This window comes from Leishmania major, chromosome 19, assembly GCF_000002725.2.
Source record: "Leishmania major strain Friedlin complete genome, chromosome 19".
NCBI classification, from domain to species: Eukaryota; Euglenozoa; class Kinetoplastea; order Trypanosomatida; family Trypanosomatidae; genus Leishmania; species Leishmania major.
Window position 1 is genome coordinate 257,799 of NC_007260.2, and position 19,096 is coordinate 276,894.

The 19,096-nt window shown below is 58.6% G+C and overlaps 5 protein-coding genes across 5 annotated transcripts; all 5 read left to right on the plus strand.

Moving 5' to 3' along the window:
* Position 1: 1 nt before the first annotated feature.
* On the plus strand, positions 2 to 2,293 carry LMJF_19_0600 (hypothetical protein; the record flags this gene model as incomplete). Its single annotated transcript, XM_001682585.1, has 1 exon — positions 2 to 2,293. One exon carries the CDS (start codon positions 2 to 4, stop codon positions 2,291 to 2,293), a length of 2,292 nt encoding a protein of 763 aa, XP_001682637.1.
* A 4,872-nt stretch (positions 2,294 to 7,165) lies between these two features.
* LMJF_19_0610 (conserved hypothetical protein) lies at positions 7,166 to 7,447 on the plus strand (the record flags this gene model as incomplete). Its single annotated transcript, XM_001682586.1, has 1 exon — positions 7,166 to 7,447. The coding sequence occupies one exon, from the start codon at positions 7,166 to 7,168 to the stop codon at positions 7,445 to 7,447; it is 282 nt and encodes a 93-aa protein (XP_001682638.1).
* Positions 7,448 to 8,835: 1,388 nt separating this feature from the next.
* Positions 8,836 to 11,073, plus strand: LMJF_19_0620 (conserved hypothetical protein; the record flags this gene model as incomplete). The annotated part of the gene is made up of 1 exon (XM_001682587.1): positions 8,836 to 11,073. The coding sequence occupies one exon, from the start codon at positions 8,836 to 8,838 to the stop codon at positions 11,071 to 11,073; it is 2,238 nt and encodes a 745-aa protein (XP_001682639.1).
* Positions 11,074 to 12,631: 1,558 nt separating this feature from the next.
* On the plus strand, positions 12,632 to 13,066 carry LMJF_19_0630 (putative histone H3 variant; the record flags this gene model as incomplete). Its single annotated transcript, XM_001682588.1, has 1 exon — positions 12,632 to 13,066. One exon carries the CDS (start codon positions 12,632 to 12,634, stop codon positions 13,064 to 13,066), a length of 435 nt encoding a protein of 144 aa, XP_001682640.1.
* Positions 13,067 to 15,416: 2,350 nt separating this feature from the next.
* Positions 15,417 to 18,005, plus strand: LMJF_19_0640 (putative extracellular receptor; the record flags this gene model as incomplete). Its single annotated transcript, XM_001682589.1, has 1 exon — positions 15,417 to 18,005. The coding sequence occupies one exon, from the start codon at positions 15,417 to 15,419 to the stop codon at positions 18,003 to 18,005; it is 2,589 nt and encodes an 862-aa protein (XP_001682641.1).
* Between the last annotated feature and the right edge of the window lie 1,091 nt (positions 18,006 to 19,096).

Sequence of the window (19,096 nt, forward strand, 5' to 3'; positions counted from 1 at the left end):
CATGTACCCTCGGGCTCGGGGTAAGGGCGGCACGCAAGGAGCCGGACACGGAGACGGCGACGCGGTACCCGGTGCCGCTCGGACTATGGCAGCACCGTTAGCCTGTGACGCTGCCTCATCCTCCACCACAACGGTCGGTCATAGGGAGCCTGTGCACTCGTTGTCGAGCAGCACTGCCAGCCACCACCCCTCCGCGGGTAGCGGAAACCGAAAGAGTGTGCATGCATCTCAGCAGCAGCAGTCGCCACCCCCCATGCCACACATCCAGTCCGGTATTTATGGTGAGGCGATGCAGGATGCGGGTGCCTCGTCGCCCACAGCGCCGCCGCCACCACACTTCTACGCTGGCAACGTGCATCACCACGGCGGCAGCTTGGGTGGCAGTGCGCACCGCTCTACGACGTCGTCTTCATACGATCAACAAAAGCAGCCGCTGCCGCGACCGTCGCCACTTCACATGAACGGCCATCAGGGAGACTGGCTAGCGGGCGCTAGCAGTAGTCCGACGATGAGTGCCGTTGTACAACGTGGCTTTCCTGCCGGCATGACCACCGCCAGCGCGACGGGGCAGGTGTCCTTCTCGCCGCACAGCCGCACAAACAGCAGCGCTGTGGTAACACCAAGCATCGGCATCGCTGCGACCAGCAGCAGCATGCCCGCTCCCACGATGAGTGGGGCGGCCCCTGGCAGCGCAGATTACCGACCACCGGCGGTCTATGGCGAGGTGAACCTCGGCAGCAGTATTGGTGCCGGTGCGTCGGTCACACACAGCAGCAGTCTCACATCTCTTAATCGCACCAACGCCTCCTTGAGCGGCAGTCTCGTCAACACAGTCAATGCAACACGCAGGTCGCCGCGCATGGCTGCCTCGATGGCAGGAGCCTCAGTTGGAATCAATACGCCCGTCGGCGCAGCCGCTCCGCCGCCGCCTTCCAACATGGGCGCCGGCGCGCCCATCGTTCAGGTGGGCATGACGGGATCCAGCTGCCCGGCTGCGGCGCCTGTGCGTGCCGATGTTCCCGGGGTGACGAGCCTGAAGATCACGGTGGGCGGGTGCACGTCAGTGATCGCCGCCTCGGCACCTCTGTCGCCGCTGATGAACTCCCCATTACTCGCTCGGCAGCAGCCGCACTCCCAGGCACGGCAGCCGCGCTCCGCCGAGCGATCTAAACGCCCGCTCCACGCGACCTCGGATGCCCGTAAGGGCGGGGTGGACAATATTGACGTTGAGTCCGATGAGGATCGGAGCAGGTCGCCTGGCATGGGACCGACGAAGCCAACCGTCGAGCAGGCGGAAGCGCGGTATCGGTATCTCCACGATGAGTTCCGCAAAGTAAGCCGCCTGCGCGCGAAGCTCGTCGAGGAGAACGAATGCATGAAGCGCGAACAGACAGCGCTACGAGAGGCGCTCGACTTGTACCGCCGCAAGATCGTCTCAGCCGCTGCGGAGCGGAAAACGCTCTTGGCTGACTACCTAGAGGACGTGCACAATGCGTTGCGCCTCGCTCAGGAGCTGGCGGCGGACGTTGCCGCTGTGCACAGCAGCGGTGATGGTGCGTCACGTCCGGCTTTAGCGAGCAACGGCGGCGTGCACAGCATCCCCGTGGCGTCTGCGCAGCAGACGCTCGACGCAGCCATTTCTCGCGTTTTGGCCAGCAACGCCTCCATCGCGGCGGCAGCTCCCCCCACCGTCCCTCCCTCAGGAATTCCGGTGCCGTTGGCCCCGCCACAGGGGGCGGCGGGGTTCTCTGGATCGCCGCTGCTGTCCATCGGGGAGCAGCTGGGCTTGCGGTATGGGAGGTGGATGGTGATGCGAGCTGCGGCGCCCTGCTTCCCCATGATGGGCGAAGAGGCCAGCTACCCGGACCTTAGTGAAGGACATCGTCGCAGCACGGGACCGTGGTGTCAGCAGGGTGTCCTGTTGCGCGACGAGATACGCGATGTGTACTGCAACACCCACGCAGCGATAAGCGCGTACATGACCAGCCTTGACTACGGCTTCGCACCCATGTTCAGCCAGGGCAGCTACCCGCCTGCGGGCTGCCAGGGGCAGTGCCATCTGCAGCAGCAGCTCAGTAGCGAGTATCACGGTCTCCGCTTTCACGTGGACATCCCGCGCTTCCATGCCCACACGGTCTCCAGTGTGTCGGACGCGGCAAACGCCGGCGGAGATTGCACTGGAGGACAGAACACGCCGGTGCACAGTGCATCCTCGCAACCGCCACTACTACAAGAGCCGCCGTCGCCTTACCTCGCACCACAGAACCCCCGCATGACACCCGCTCTCACGTAGGCGAAGCACTTCCGCAGCCCCCTTGCCCTTCTTGAGGGGTCCATCGGAGAAAGCACGCGGATGACCCGGCATTCGTGAGAGCACTGGGTGAACCGTGTCGGCGGCGAAGGGGTTTCACAGGGCGCGTAGGCGAAACAGGTGGTCGCGTCTGTCCCTGCATGCGAGTCTGGGCGATGTTGCGCGCAGGGTTGGTGGAGGAGGGGGGTGGGAAGGCACCCTGATTGGTACTGGCTTCTTTCTCCGGAGAGAGCAAGAGGGGCACTGCCGACACACCACACTGCATCAGCTACCAATGCTGCTGCTGGCGCTCTGCCCTGCCCTCCGTTCCACACCCTTGCCGCTCCTTGTGCGTGTGCTTTGGTCGCCCACACGTGGAGATGGTTCACGGTGCCATTGGCCCCCCCCCCTCCCCCGTCCCATCGCTCTGACACGTATGATGTCTCTCTCTCCGTCCCTCTTTTTCTTCTGTATCTGTGTCGCCCTGTCGATGAACGTGAGACACCAGCGAGAACGAGAGAAAATGAGGAGGCGGTGCCGATGCAACTGGCAGACAGGATCACGCTATTCGAGCATGCGCATCCTTTTCCAGCCCCCTCCCCCCTCCTTTCCGTATGCCCCACTGCTCTGTATCGCTATCTGTAGATGTATATACTTTTCGCTTCTTGCTCCGCGCTGCCGTGGATGCATGTGTGCGTGTGTCTCTAGGGTCACCTGTGGTGGTGTATGTACATAGTGTGTCTACGGTATGTATGTGTGCCCCTGTGCTCTTCTCCCTCGCTCTTTTTCTTTTCGCCGTCCTCTTCTTCGTTGTTCGCTTGTTGTTTGTTGTTGGTTTTGCTTCTTCGTCCTCTTCCGCTCCATCCCCCTTACCTCTTGTGTACTTATTTGTTCCGTCTGCGCCGCTGTTGCGCCCTAGTTCTCTTCCTCCCTCTCACGGTCTCTCCTTACCTCTTCTTTTGTTGTTTGCTGTTGCACGCTCTGTCTTACGGATGGTGCGCTCGGCTGCGTTGGTTTTGGTTCGTTGGTTTCGCGCGGTGTGTATTGTGTACGTGTGCGGACGTGGTAATCGCCTTCTCTCTCTATTTTGCTGTTTCGTTTTGGTTTCAACGTCTCCTCGCGAATGCGGGCTCGTATGTGTCTGCACTCAACCCCCCTCCCCACACCCCACCCCACCCCACCCTCTCACACACACACACACACACACAGATGCATATACACGCTCTCTTCCCTCTTGCGCCGACCCCGTGCCTCAGTGCTGACGTCCCTCCCATCTTATCTCTTTTGGCTACTGTCCGCTGTTTGTGTCGTCCTCCTCCTCTTCTGCCGTCGTCTGGTTTTGTGAATCCCTTCCACCTTCTGTCTTGGTGGCAGGTATCGGTGTGTGTCTGTCGGTGCTGTGTGTTTCTTGCTTGACGATAGCCAGCGTCTTTATTGATGTCTTTCGTTGCTCTCATGATCTGCGTTCTCAATGGAAGCAGCAGCAGCAGCAATTTTTTTGTTGAAAAGCAGCTCATTCTCATGGTCATGTGTACCTGCCGCATCTCACGTCTTTACTCGGTGTATCTGTACAAGCGAATCGCAGAAACCTCCAGCCAATGTATACATCTATATCTATACGCTATGTGTATATCTGGATATTGGTATTCATATATATATATATATGTAGTGTATGCATATGGAAAATGCGGTTACTTCTCTAGGTTAGTTTTCGGTATGCGTGTGCACGTCTGCTGTTGGGCGGGTGGGGTGATGTTGAGAGAGAGAGAGAGAGGCAGCGTCGACAAGGACGTATGCAACCTTGTTTGGTATTGTTGGTTTTTTGAGTTTTTTTTTGTTTTTTTTTGTCGCGTGTGTGTCCCTGTCTGTTTCTACGTGTGCTTGCGTGTATTCGTCCGTGCTCCCTTCGTTCCTGGGCGTGCCGTCTTCATCTTTCGCTGCTGGTGATGCATCATCACATGCGCGTCTTCACGTTGATAATCATCGCTTCCTGCAGATGTCCCTCGTTCTTGTTTCTTTCTTTTTCGCTTTGTTTTTCTCTTATTTATCGATGATTACTTCTTTTGCTTGTCGCTGTTGCAGATTGTCCTTCGGCTGCCATAGGCAGTGAGCGACGCACCCTCACACACGTGGTGGCACGTACGCGGATGCTGTGCGTGCGGACGCATGCAAGTGTGACGAGAGTTTGGGAAAGCGATTGGCGATAACAACCAACAACAACAAAAAAGAAACGATGTACAGATGCGGGCATCAAGGGCGCAGGTGCATGCAACGCGTGGGATACATGTCATGCCCTTCGTTTTTTTTTTGTGCTGCTCGATCCTTATTTCGTCTCTCGCTCCTTGTTTCATGGCCTCTGTGTGGATCGGCACCTCATCCCTCTCTATTTCTCACAGAGACCCTCCACGTCGGCAGCAGTGCCGTTTACATTGGTGCGCACTCGCATGCGCCCACGTCTCTTTATTTTTGTTTGTCGGTGCGTATCCCCTACACACCCCTGCCGCGATCTCTTCCGAAGCAACTCTTAGCCTTTTTCGTTTAGTTTGCGCGTGATGGGTGCGAATGAACGTGGACATCGACCTGTGCGGTGCCCCGCTAAGCGACATGGAGCCCTGTAGCATTCCATGGTTTCTGGTGGTGTTCTCCACCGCTTCCGTGTGGCTTTCGCCCAGCCCTTCGGCTGCCCTTCTCCTCTTCCACTCGGCGTCTCACGAAACCACTCTTCTTGTGCCCCTGCGCTCTCTTCTTCGACAACTTTCTCCTCTTTCTTCGTCCCTACCCCCGCTCTCGCACCTTTTCTCATTCGACTAAGCTAGGCATCGAGCCCCCCCCCCTCCTCCCTCCCCTCTTCGGTGCTCCGCACGCGCATACACCACCTCCCTCATGCGCCGCGGTCGCGTGTGCTTCAACGCATCACTCTCCGGCGGGCTGCAGTGGGGCTCTTCGGACGAGGAATAGCGAGCGGCACGCATGAGCCAACGCTCCCGCTTCGCGAAGCTTCCCTACCCATCTGCGCACGGATGGCGGAATACCGACAACCATCAAAAATTAGGAGCGACTGCAATGCTTTATCATCGTCATGCACACATAGGTACAGCGGCAAGGGGCTGCGGCCCCCTCGCTTGTCGCCACCTCGCTAAGTGTAAAGAGCAGTGGAGCTGGGACTCGACCTGCTGCGAAGACAACTCCATCATCGACGACCCGCCGAAGAAGTGTCGTTGTTGTTACGCGCTCGCTCTCCCGTCCTCAGTGCGGTCGACGCGGGCCCCGAAACTGTGGAAGATGACATATCGCGAGGTATCTGGGCACACGTGCTGACGCTACTGTGGGCCCGCCGCGTGCACCTCACAGTTCAGATTGTCTCTGGTCACTGCGGATTCTTACACACGGAAAACCTCCACGAGCATGCAAAATGGGCAATGCCAGAGGCGCCGACGCCAACTGCGTGGATTTCGGAGCTGGCCACCAGTCTCAGAAGCCACGCCGACATCTGCCTATCACCCGCACGGCAGAGGCCGCTGCTTCTGCCTTCGAGTAAGGGCCCTGGACGCGGCCCGCTGTGGTCAAGGCACGCTGCCCACCGCCGGGACCGCCTGTCGGATGCTGATCGCACAGCACGCATGCGGGGGAGGAACGGGCAAAGGCCACGAAGAGCTCGCTAGACGTACCTTCCCCCCCCCCCCCGATTCGACGGCAGGACGGTTTTGCCCTCGTAAGACCCGGACGCAGCCGTGGAGGGGGGGGGGTTGCAGCGGAGGCGGGTGAGCAGTCGCTGCATCTGCGTCTGTGCTGCGGACATGTGTTCGTGGGTGGGATCGGGGCACACATGTTGAAGAACCACAAAGAAAAGGAAAGGGTTTCCCAGTTTGTCTTTGCCCTCTCGCGCTGTGTCGACGTTGGACCTTTGCGAGTGTTGTTTCCGCGTGCGTGCGCGTGCTGGTCTGCCTACGCGGGACCGCAGGGTGCCCTTTTGGGAAGGGCACGAAAAAAAAAACTCAACAGGAGAAGGATTGGCTACTCATGTCCATGTTTCTAAGCGGCCATGTCTCTTGTGTCGGCGACTAACACGACGACAGGCAGTGGCGCTGAGAGGGGGGGGGGATACAAAAAAAGGGACCCAGCACGTTGGTGCGCTTCATGACTTTCCACATTCTTCCGCCTCAGTGGCGCTGCACAAGGCTTCAATGTGCATACGAATATATAGACACATGTATACGCAAAGAAAAGGGCACATCTTTCACGAACAAAAAATATCGAACGACCGTGACGCTCCCAACGACAAAGAAAGGGGTACGGATACGCTACGTTGTCCCTCACTCGCGCCTCATCCTGTTATCCAACGCTGTTGCGCCTCCCTCCCCCTTTCCTCCACTCCACTCCCTCTCACCCTTCCTTTCTATGCTGGCGGCATGATTGGCATGGCTATCACGTCTCCTTTGCGCCTACTCCTTCTTTCCCGTTGTTTCGCTCATGTCTTGTCTGCTTGTTTAACCGCCCCGTGCAACACGCACGCTTGGGTCGTGTCTGGGTGGCGTCTCTCTTTTTTTTTTTCTCACTCTGATACCGCCTTTTCTCTCCACAATTTTTGTTTTTCGCGCTGCTCCGCCACACAACTCGCGTGCAAAACGCCCGCACGCGCACAGCAACCCGCTGCGGAAACGTCGCACAGACGCGAGAACCGAATATACCTTCTCCCTCCTTCCCTCCCGACCCATTCCAGTCTGCTTCCGTATCTTAGTTGCACAAGCCAATAGGAGTGGTGTCTCTAGGTATCGGTGAATCGAGCGCGAACTGGTCTGTCAAGAGTGCGTCGCCTTCAAGGAACAGCTGCTAGTTGTGAGACCCACGAAGCAAGGATAGCTACAAGGCGAACGGATGAGCGCGATGGCACTCCTGCAGATGTGGACGCTCGTCGCTGTCGTGCTCTCCATTACCGTGGCGCAGGTGGTGAGCGCTGCCTCCAAGACCTACGTTGCACCGCACCCGACGGTGGGTCTTTCCTCCAAGGACGAGGAGTACCTTATCGGCGTCGTTTCCTTCGCCGTAGTGGTGGCGGCTTGCTTCATGGGCATCGCCTCAATGGTAAAGATTGACTATGATGATGACACGCTGCTCATGGTGGAGGTGCCCGGGGACATACACCACGAGAAGGAGTAGGCGCCTGCGCGGAATGCGGTGTCCACAAGTCGCGTGCGTGCCATATGGTGCGTGTGGCTCAGCTGCCCTTGTTCTATCACTCGCTCCGAGTGCCTGCGTATACCCTCATCCTCGTTCTCCGTCTTTACATCCTCCCGGAGGAGCAGCGGCGGCATTGGGGTGGAGAGATGGACATTGGCGATGCGGGTACGTGTGCGTGCTTCAGTATCGATACATATATATATATGTGTGTGTGTAAACGTGTGCGCCGAGGAGTTGGATGAACCTCGGCAACGAGGAGCACGAGAGGAGAAAGATTGAACCACGTGCGAGGGAAGGAAGTGGGAGATTGAGAGAATGTCAGGGCCCGTCCGTCACTCGTGCCCTTCCCCATTTACGTTGCGCTGCTTGTGTGTGTGTGTGTGTGTGTGTTTACGTGCGGTACCAGATGTGCTAAAGACGGGTCTGCGTGCCCTCTGCGAGCGCTTACCCGTATTTGACGGTTTGTTGTTGTTGCTCATCGCCTCCATGACGGTCGTGCCTTCGCTTCGGTGCGCAGCCGTCATGATGGCTTGAGCCTCAGGTGAACCCCTCCCCTGGTTCGTAGTGGCGCTTGTTTGACAGTGTCGAGGCGAAACCAAAGCACGTGCCTCACCGGTGAAGAGACGAGAGGGTCGCACCGCCGTGTGCTTGAATTCTCGAGCAGGGAAAAGAGAGGGGCACGTGTGGGACACGAGTTTATCCCGGCACGCGCAGACGGCTGATTTTGAAATGCCTGTCCACACGTAACCTGCACCTCGAGAGCTCCACATGGGTCTGCGTGAATGTATACATGGAGCACGAACGCCAGCGCTCTTCCTCTCTGTCTTCTTGCGGTACCTCCCCCCCCCTTCTGCTCCCTCCGTCTCCCTCCCTCCCCATGACTTTGTTCTGCCGACCATCGCACTCAAAAGCATGCGCCCGTGCATGTAGACATCAAATCATTGTCATCGCACTCTTGTCCGTTGTACCCTGCCTTTGCTTCGCTCTACGTGGTGCACGTATCAGGGTGCCACCTCGAAACAAAAGGTGAGAGGGCGCATCAAGACGACAACCTTCCCCACCCACCCGCACCACCACAACCAACCCATACGGCACAGCCAGCGTGCGCTCCGTGTGCATCGACCCCGTTTCTCCTTCGCAGGGATCTCTCTCACCGCATAGACTATACCCCCGCGTGCTCTTCCCCCTCCCTCCCGTACCCCCGAAGCTCTCACACTGCGAGGCGATACACGCCTATTTTTCTACGCCACAGAACAAGGCGGTTGTTGTCGTGCTGCGGTCTCCTCCATGTGCCTGACACGCGGTACCTCTTCCTTCCTTTCTATCGACTGAGCACTTACCCGCCGGTAAGAAGAAGAGCAGCGGCTATGCAGATTGAGGTGAAGCTCTCGCTGGAAGATGCGGAGAGCTACCAGCGCACCCTTAATACCCTCGCCAACCACCACCTCAAGGATGAGTGCTACTACGACTTTTTTTTTGACTTTCCGTATCCCGCGCTGCAGGAGCGGAGTAGCGTGCTCCGACTGCGCGTGCCGTGTGATCCGGCGTCCGTCTACGCCCGCTCCGCGGCCTCGGCGCCGAGCGCGAGTGCAGGCGGCAACGGCAACTACGACCCAGAGGCGGAGTACGAGGCGCTGTTGCGTGCATGCCGCGGGGAGGCCCCGCCGGGTATCGGCGTTGCGGCTGGTAGTAGCACCTCCAGCTGTGTGCATACCGCGGCAGCGATACCGAAAACCGGAGGCGGCGGCAGATCTGATCACGGACTCCCGCTCCCCATCTTTATCCCTGGCACTGCCGGGAAGCTCATCCTGAAGCAGAAAAACATGGTGGAGCACGGCCACCAAATGAGTTTTGTGGTCGAGGACGCGCAGGTGCCGGCGGCCGTGGTGGAGGCACTCGTGCGCCTTGTCCCCGACTCCCTCTTCACCACTGGCGCTGTCCCTGCCTCGACGGCAACGGACGGCGGTGCGAGCAATATCTTTGCCGTCTTGTCGGCATACGCACAGCAGCGTCCGTGCAGCGAGGACGGCTCAGGCGAGTCTGCGATTGTGCGGATCCTGTACCAGCTGAGTGCCATTGCGCGCGTTTACGCGCCATCCAATGACGCTGGTGCATCAGCCGCGGATCCTGACAGCTCTGACGCGCACTTCGCGCAGGTTCGCTTTGCAGCAATGGGGTCGCACACGGCTTACGCAAAGCAGCAGCTCGCGACGTCGCAGCGGACTCTAAGCAAGGAGGGCGGAAAGCTGGAAAATGGTGGTGGTGCTAGCGCCGTTGCGGTGGTGCCGCAGCTAGAGGCCGTTGCTGGATTCATGACACTGCGGAAGGTGTTTTCGTACGCCCCACTGATTGCCCTGCAGCAGGGCCTCGTCACGGCGCTCGAGCTCACGGAGAGTGAGCGGGAGTTCAGAGAGGGACTGCGAGTGCGGGTCGATGCGAGTTACCTTCTTCCAGGGCTTACCATTTACGAGCTTGAGGTACCAAAGTGCGGCGTCGCCGTCGACGACGTGGCGACGGAGGTGGGCAACTTCCTCCGCCAGCTTGCGGTCTCGTTCCACATGGGTAGCGAAAGCAAGTTTGCGAGGTACACGCAGTATCTCGCGGCAACCCGCGAAGCGGAGCGGGACGCGAGCGACGTTAAGCTTCGACTAACAAGCGTGAATGGGTACGAGGAGGTGCGACGCAACCTGCAGCAGTTGCTTTTGCCGACATCCGCCGCTGCTGCGCAGAGCTCGCAGGACCGGCGTCACCTCTCGAACACCGAGGTGAACCCCGTGGAAGGCGAGGAAGCCGGGGCCGACGACACGTGGTGGCACACGAACCCGAACGGCTACCTGCAGGAAACGAACGAGGACCTCTTCTTCGACAGCCCGGAGCAGACGCTGCGGCGCGGAAAGAGCTTCCTGCGACTCCGCAAGCGGCTGCACTCGAACAAGTACCTTCTCGCTCTCAAGGCCCATCAGGTGTTCAGCGGTGGTCAGCAGAATTCGCTGTCGAGCAAGGTCGATGTGTCGGAGGTGGTGGCCCGTGCTCTTATCGACAACCCCACGCAGTTTCTGCACGAGTACGCCGAACACTTTGCGGTGGTGAAGACGGTGTGGAAGGAGTTCGGGGTGCGAGAGCTGTGCCGCACCGCCACCTTCACGACGGAGCGCCTGACAGTGCCGTGGTGGGCTGCTCAAGTGCAGCAGTCGACGCTGCAGCGAAGCTGGGCTGCTGGGACAGCGTCGGCTCTCGCACAGCAGAGCCAGCCCATCTACACCTCCACCTCTTACTATCTTTCCCAGCAGCAGCAGCAGCAGCAGCGGGGCTACGGAACGGAAAGCAAGCTGCCACCCGTTCCGCCGTTGATCATCCATTTGGACAGGACGCTCTACAAGTTGCCAGCCGACGCGCAGGCACCACGTATCCCGTTCACCCAGTGCCGCTCATGGGGCGACCGCCAGTGCGAGACGTACGAGATAGAGGTGACGAACATCGTCGCCCCGACAGAACCGAAGGACGTGGTCGCCGAGCTGACGACGGTGCTCAATGGGCTAGGTGTGGAGTGGTCCGTTGGGGTGCGCAGCAAACTGGAGCAATATTTTTCCTTGATGGACATGTAAGGCCACTGTCGCCCCAGCCTCCACCTCTACTTTCGCTAAGAGCACTCGTTCCTGTTCTCTCATCTTGAGCGTGTGTGTGTGTGTGTGCTTGACCTCCGCGGCGGCTACAGGACGGAAGCTGACAAGCAAACCAGTGCACCGCACGTACGGTCTTGGCGTGATAGACGCATACATATATGTACACACACGCACATAGATCTAGACATATATATATATATATATATATATATGTTTGCATAGAAATACATATATGCATACCTACATGTGTATATGTGTATGCGTGTGTACGTGTACGTGTTTGTGTGTGTGTGCTTGCACTGACGGCTTTTGTGGTGCGTGATGATCTGCGAGTTCTCCGCCCCCCCCCCTCGCTGCGATCTTCGTTTGGTTGTTGGCTTTCGCTTTCGCTTCTTTATTTGGTATGAGCTGGCGGCTGTTTGCCTTGGCGAGGGAAACGTGGGCCCACTTGGAGGGAGGTGGCGGCGGGGGGTAGCAATACCTCCAAGTGAGTCCCTCTTTCTTGCCGTGTGTGTGGAGGCGGGGGGGGGGGTGAAGGCGTGTGCTGACAGACGAGACCGTGCCACCACACGGCGCACTCGCAGAGGACGTGAGCTTCTTGGAGGCACTTGCTGTCCTCCTGTTGCCCCGGGATGAGAGTGTCGCCAACGCACTTTTTGAATCGGATGCGGTGCCATATATGACTGTCAGCATTTCATTCTATGTGTTCCGAGGTGTGTATTGATGCTTGTGACGATGTTTTCACCCCTCCCTCCTCCGCGATGATGGAGGCCCACACTATCCCCATTTGCAGATGCTATGCACCGCGCACGTGGCGGATTACGAAAACAGAAGACGAATTAGGACACCAAGAGGACATCCTTAATGCTTGGATTCAACGGGTGCTAAACACTGGTAGTATTGGTTGAGTGGCATGGTTTAGGCTCGATGTGCACTGCCCCTTTCTCGCACTTGGCTGCACGCCGACTGCCGTGAGCGTCCATCTGCCCTGCCTTTGTCTCTGCTCGACTTGGACGCAGAGTGCCTTGCCTCCTTCACCCCACTACCCTAGCCTTTGCCTTGTGCTGCGCAGCTGAGAAGCAACGTGCCCATGAAAGCTGGTCGGGGTGTAAATGACGTTGTGTGTGTGTGTGTGTCTGTGTCTGCTCGACTCACACCCACCTCCTCGGCCTCTCGGCACCGATACATCCAAGCACAGGCTCCTTTCTTTTTTGTTGTTCTGTGCTGCTTACCATGCTACCTCCCTCGTATCTCTCCCCCCCCTCCTCTCTCTCTCACTACGTCGGCCTTCGATTTGCGTCTCCATTAGCCAAAGCCTTGCTGTTGTTCTTCACTCTTCTTCCGTCGTCGTTCCCGCAGCCTCAGTACCCACGCCACTTCTCTCTTTCTGTGTGTGTGTGCGCGCGCGCGTCTTTCTTTCTGCCCTGTGCCTTGATCTCCGCTCTTACACACGCGACCTCAAGTGCACACGTACTGATATATACACGATACCCTTCACCCCACCCCTCTCACTGCCACACCTGCTCACAGCTCCTTCAGTATGGCCGGCATCACCAAGGCCGCTGTTGTGGCGAGCCACCCGAAGAAGAATGTGGCCAGCCGCAAGATGAACAAGAAGAGCCGCTCGATCGCCAAGAAGGAGGCCAAAGCGATGCGCGCCGACTCCGCCGGTGCCAAGAGTCGTCGCTGGCGCCCAGGCACTGTCGCACTGCGCGAGGTGCGTAAGTACCAGCGCTCGACGGAGCTGCTCATCGCGCGTACCCCGTTCCGCCGCCTCGTGAAGGAGATTATGTCCACCTTCAAGGACACGATGCACATGCGCCACTCCGCCCTCGAGGCGATGCAGGATGCGACGGAAAGCTACCTTGTGAGTTTGCTCTGCGACGCGAATCTGTGCACCATTCATGCCAAACGTGTAACGCTGTACCCCAAGGACCTGCAGCTAGCATTGCGCCTCCGCGGAGAGCGCACGTAAAGAGAGCTTGAAAGATGGGGCGAGAGAGACGGAAGACGAAAAGAAAGCAGAACAGGCTCGGGTGAGAGGCGTAAACGGGGCGGCGATGCGTGGAACCTGCCTATTCGCCGTCGCCGCTTTCGTGTCCGTTGTTGGGTTACCCGTCTGTGTCTCTGTGTCTCTCTCTCTCTCTTGTGTGTGTGTGTGTGTGTGTGTGTGCTTTGATTCTTACCTCCGACGCCATCGCCGCCATTATCCGTCGCACCGCAACTGTTCCTCTCTCTCTCTCCCCCCCCCCTCTGCGACACGTGCTCAGCTAGATTTCGTTCCATGCTCACCTGTCTTTCGTTGAGCATTCTCTTTTCGTATTCATGTGCGCGTGTGCGTCCGCGTGCTCTTTTTCTTCTCCGCTTTCGCGTTGTGCGTTTCGAGGAGCGGCGGCTCTCCATGTACTCGTCCCATGTCTCTGTCTCTCTCTCTCTCTCTCTCTCTTGATCTCTTGCTCTCTCCACCTCAGCCGAGCGCGTGAGTATGTGTGTATGTGTATGTCGGTATGTGGGTTACAACAGGCAAAACACAGAAAAGGAAGGCGACGTCCCTGTAGCTGCTCGTTGTCCGTTTTTGCTCATCTTGCTGTGTCGGTGCATATGTATGTCGGTGCATATGTATGTCGGTGCATGTGTGTGTATATCGAGAGAGCGTTTTTTTTTCTTTGGTCTGTTTCTCCCTTCCCTTTCCTCCCTCTCTCTTTCCTTCCTCTTTTTTTTTCTATGTCATGCTTGTATCGATGGCCTCTTCGCTGCCCACTCGCTGCCAGCGCCGCTGTCGCATTCCGTGCCCGTATGTTTCTGTGTGTTTGTGTGTGTGTGTGTGTGTCTCTGGAGATTTCAGCGAAGATGGAGGGCGTTAAAAAAACACCGACGAAATAAGCAAAACATAAACACACACGCACACGCACAACGTGGGGCGCCCACAAACGTGCGTGAACTTGTAGACGGTCACAAAACGTTTTCGTCGCAGGGATGCCACACGTCTGCAAGGTGCTGCTGGCGGTAGGAAACAACTCTGCCTGCGTCCCTGTCTTAGCCACCTCTCTTGCTGCCCCCCCCCCTCTCCCAGTCTTTCGCTGGCCGGGGTGGCTGAGAAGGCCGTAGTGAGTGCTGAGGGGCTCATGCGCCCCGTACGCCGTCGTTGCTACCACTTGCAGCGCATTTTACAGAGACGCCCACCACGGTTCCCCCCCCCGTCTCGGCCCTCCCCACCCCCCTCCCGCCCATGTCTTATTTCCGTGGAGAGGCGAGGCTGCTGGGTGGGAGGGGGGAGTAGGGCAGGGTGCACCATTGGCGGGCAAAGCGCTGCCAGCCGCTCCATGCCAAGCGCATCGATACCTGTTGGCGGTATCGGCGCGCCGACTGTTTGGTGATGCGCTGCCTGTCTCCTTCACAGCTCTTCGGCGTCCGCCTTGTCGTTGCGTGCGACTTTCTCACTCCCTCCCTCCCCCCCCCCTCTCCCTCACTCGCCTTTTCCGCTGCCGACACTTACTTCTTTCCTCTCTGTGTCTTGTTTGGCTGTCTTCTACCAATGCCCACGCACGCGCACACCGCGCGGGGTCCTTCCATCTCCTCGGCACCGACCCGCACATGTTCGACAAAAAAAAAACATGAACGTAAAGGCTGGTGATGGCCAAACAACTCGCCCCCTCTCCACCCCCCCCCGCCTGTCTTTGAGCGCTTCCTCGTTCACCATCAGGGGTGTCACAAGAACGAAAACAAGTGGTAGTCTTTGCTCCTGGTTGTCCCGCCGCCAGATAACAGCTGTGCGCTCAGAAACCCCCACGCACCTCCCTCCCCCCCTCCCTCCCTCCCCCCCCCCTCCGCGAGCTTGGTTGTGTGGTGAAAGCGACGATTCGGTGCCTTGTCTAGGACGGAACGAAAAGCACGCCTGCATCTTGACCATTCCTATCAGCCTTGTGGACCTGACAAGTTGGGGACAGCGCCGACACACGCACACACAATCACGCCAGCCTGACGCAGCGGCCGCTATCCGTTCCCCATCCACTCTACTCCCGGCTCGTTCTAACGACGATAAGATCGCACGACGCCTGCCCGCCGCCTCTCCCCTGCTACTCACGTAAGGCTTGCTAGGCAAAAAAAAAAGCATCATCACAAGCCCACACACGAGAGGAAGACGGCGTGAGAGAAGCATGCCTGCATCGAGTTTTGCGAAGCCTCGCCGCTCAGCGGTCGCGCTGCTCGCCACTGCTGCCTTCGTCACGCTTGTGTGCTTGCTAACTTGCGGTGCAAGCGGTGCAGCAACCGGAAACTCGAGTGGACTGGTGTGGGTGATTCTCACTGACCTCAGCCGCACCACCATGACAGAGGCGTCTCTCTCGGAGGCGATCACGGCCTTCCTGACAAACACATCCGCGACACACCAGTACCTGATCACTCTCTTCCGCCCTGCACCCATCATCCTCGACACTGGCGGCAATCTCCTCACCGCACTGACACAGATCACCGTCTTGCTGAGTAACCCGCTCACCTTCCCGAGCGTCCTGTTCCTGGCGGAGACGGCCGACGTGTCGGCATCCGTGGTGGATATGCTGCGGCAGAATGACACGACGTCCGAGATCCTCATTATCTCCGCCCACTCATCGAACACGCGGCTGTGCGATCCAAAGACGAATCGGCGCACTATGTGCATGGTGCCGCGCGACATGATCAACGTCCGTGGGCTGCTCGAGGTCGTGTCGAATCAGCTGAGCTGGTATTCCATGAGCCTGGCCTTGAGCAACGACAACTATGGCGACGGCGTTGCACAGGCCATCACGTCGGAGGTGCAGACGGCGTCGACAACGGCGACTATTGTGGCGCACGCATTCATGAACGGTGCCGCCTCGACGACAGATGATGATGCGGTCGTCGCATCCCTCATCAAGTACCGCGCGCGGGGCGTGGGTTGCTTCCTGCGGGAAGCAGAGACGCGTCGCCTGCACGCCGCCGTGGAGCGCAACCGCCGTGCCGCCAACAGCGTCTTTCTCATCGCCTCACGTGAGAGCCTGAACGTGCTGCCAGACCTGACCGGTGACATGAACGGAACCGCGAAGCCGTGGGGTGCCATCTTCGTCTCTGCCTACACGCCTCCAGCGGAGCTCGTCAGCCAAGGCTTCTTTCCCACGACGCACGGAACCGCCGTGGATGAGTACGGCGCCTTCGTGCTGAGTCACCTGCTCGACGGCCTTCTCATGTTGGACGCTGCGAAGGGGGCGATTGACAACATGTCCGCGCTGCGCGCCGTCCGTTTCCGCGGCTACACCGGCAACGTTGCTTTCGACCCGATCTACTACCAGCGCGTCGAGACCGTATTCTCCCTCATCACGGCCAGCCACACGATGCGCAACCCACTCGTGACGTGGACCCTGAAGGACTACTCGTCAGACGCGGCGCAGGTGAATGCCAACCCAAATGTGACGAGTGCCCTCATCAAGACGTCGCCGCTGCGCACAGCAACGATCTGCATGGCGTCGCCCTCGAACTGCGCGTTTACGCAGATGATGATGTCGATGTTGTTTGTGATCACGGCCCACAACGAGAACGTCGCAGACAACGACAGCGACAGCGTCTTCAACTTCTACCCTGTTGCCGTGAACACGGGCGCTAGCGGCGTCATGGGGCTGTCTTCGTTGATCCCGATAGCGCGCTCGTGTACAGTGCTCACCGGACCGGGCTCCGACGCGGTTGTCATGGCTGTTACCCCTGTAGTGAACGAGTTTCATATCCCACAGCTCGACTACGCCGTCTCGAACGACTACTTCACCGACAACGTGCACACGTATCCTTACTTCTCGCGGAGCTTGCCAAAGAACACCTTTGCGGATGTGGCGGTGACGCAGCTCTGCGTGCACTACGGGTGGGAACGCGTGATCATCATCACCTCAAACGACCAGTTCGGCATCTCGCGCGCACAGTCGATGGCGACGAGGATGCAACAGCAGAACCTCTACGTGGAGGCGACCTACTACCTCTCCGACGGCAACAACGCCACCGTGGCGGACTGCATGGAGAAAATCTACGCCAAGTTGGTGAGCCGCATCATCATTCTCATCAACCCATTCACGGCCACACAGGCAGAGACTTTCTTCAGGCTCAGCGATTACCTCACCTACATGCGCCAGTACATCTTCTTTATGGACAGCGCTCTCTGCCACGCCGCTGCGGCCTCGGCGAACGGCGATGCGCTGCGTCAGAAACTGCCGAGCTCCATCTGCATCTACCCAAACGTGACGCAGACCCGCCTGGCGGCACTGAACACTCTCTACACAAACAGCGACTACGCGACGACGCGGCAGGAGATGCGCAAGCTCATGAGTGACGGCGGGTTCCTCTCGTCGGTGGAGTCGTGTGACATCAGCTCCATCAGCCCCTACGCTGGCTTCGCCGTGGACGCCGGTTACGTCCTGATAGACTCCATCTCTCGCGCCGTCGCTGAAAATGTGTCGCTGAATGTCGCCGCCCATCTGCTGCCCTACATCCGCAGCACATCCATTGACGACTTCACTGGCGAGTGCACCATCGACTCCACCGGCAACCGCCTCTACGCGGCCTACTCGATCAACATCCAGCTCTTGAACGGCAGCGCGCTCTTCATCGGCACCTGGAACTCGAAGGCGTCCCCGGCGCTGGAAATTACGGAGTGGTCGTTTGTGTGGCTGACGAACAGCACTGCAGTACCGCTCGACACGTTCCGGGATGCTTCCTTCGTCCTCAGCACGGCCTTCTCGGCCTCCCCGGGGGCGATCGTGATTTCCGTTCTCGGCTTCATCCTCACCATAGCCGTCTTCTACTTCTGCTACCGCCACTACCGCATGCAGAAACTCATTGAGCAGGCACTGGAAGCGAACCAGTTCCCGGTGACGGACGAGGAGCTGCGTTCCCTGCGCGGCATCAAGGACGACGTGTAGGTCACGCAAGAGAAGAAAGGGAAGCAATGCGGGGGCGGGAGAGGGGAGCGATCACATGGATGTGCCAACAAAGCAGACAGCGTGAGGAGACATCGATGCGCGTGTGCTGGGCGGCGTTTGAAGGTGCCACCTCCTTTTATATGCTTCTTTTTCGGTCTGTGTGTGTGTGGGGGGGGTGCTGATAATTCTGAAGATGCTCTTGTCGGTGCCGTTCGATGGCTGTGTGTCGCACTCCCTCTCTCTCTCTCTCTCTGTGACACCGACACGAGTCGGCGTGCTCGTGTTGTTGGTCGCATTGCTTTGTTCGTTCTTACTCGAGCGGCCGTCTTTCTCGGTGGTGGTGGTAGTGGTGGTTGGCAAGCCCGCGTGCGGTGCTGCGCGTGGTACATGTGAGGAAAGAGGTTTTGGTCTCTGCCACAACCCCGCGCCTTGCACTGCGCCACCTCCTCCCCCTCCTTAGCACCACCAACACCACTCTGCTTGTTTAACAACGAGGTTTTCTCTGTCTGTAACGGAAGCCCCTTGCTTGTGTAGGACAGCCGCTAGTGAGCGTCGTTCTCTACCGCAAGCACTTGGCCCGTGTGAGTGTGTGCTGCGGCCCCCTCGCGACCGCAACGATGCCCATAGAAAGAAGAGGATGTCTAACCTGTCCTGGTGCTTGTCCAGTGTCTCTGCGAGACAGAGGGCATACCGACTGGAAGGACAGAGCAGAGTCCGCGGAGGGGAGATGCATGGCCCCGAATGCCGTTGCGTGTATGGCGTGGTCGTCAGCGCGTCTCCTGTCCAGTGTGTTTATCTCTCCTTCACCCCCTTGCTATCGTTCCCGGCGCTCCTATGCTGACATCGTCATCACCTCCCCCCCCACACACACACACACACCACCACCACCACCACCACCACCTCTACCACGACCACCACCGTCGCTGCATTGGTTTCTTTGTTGAGGACGAGGGGCTCTTCTGTTTTCGCCATCGTTGAGCCCAAAGAAAGCAACCAGTGTGTCGAGGGGAGCTGTGCATCACCTCCACGCCGTACACGCGCACACCCAAGCACCACAACTTGAACCGCTGCACCGCCGTTTTCAGCTCTTC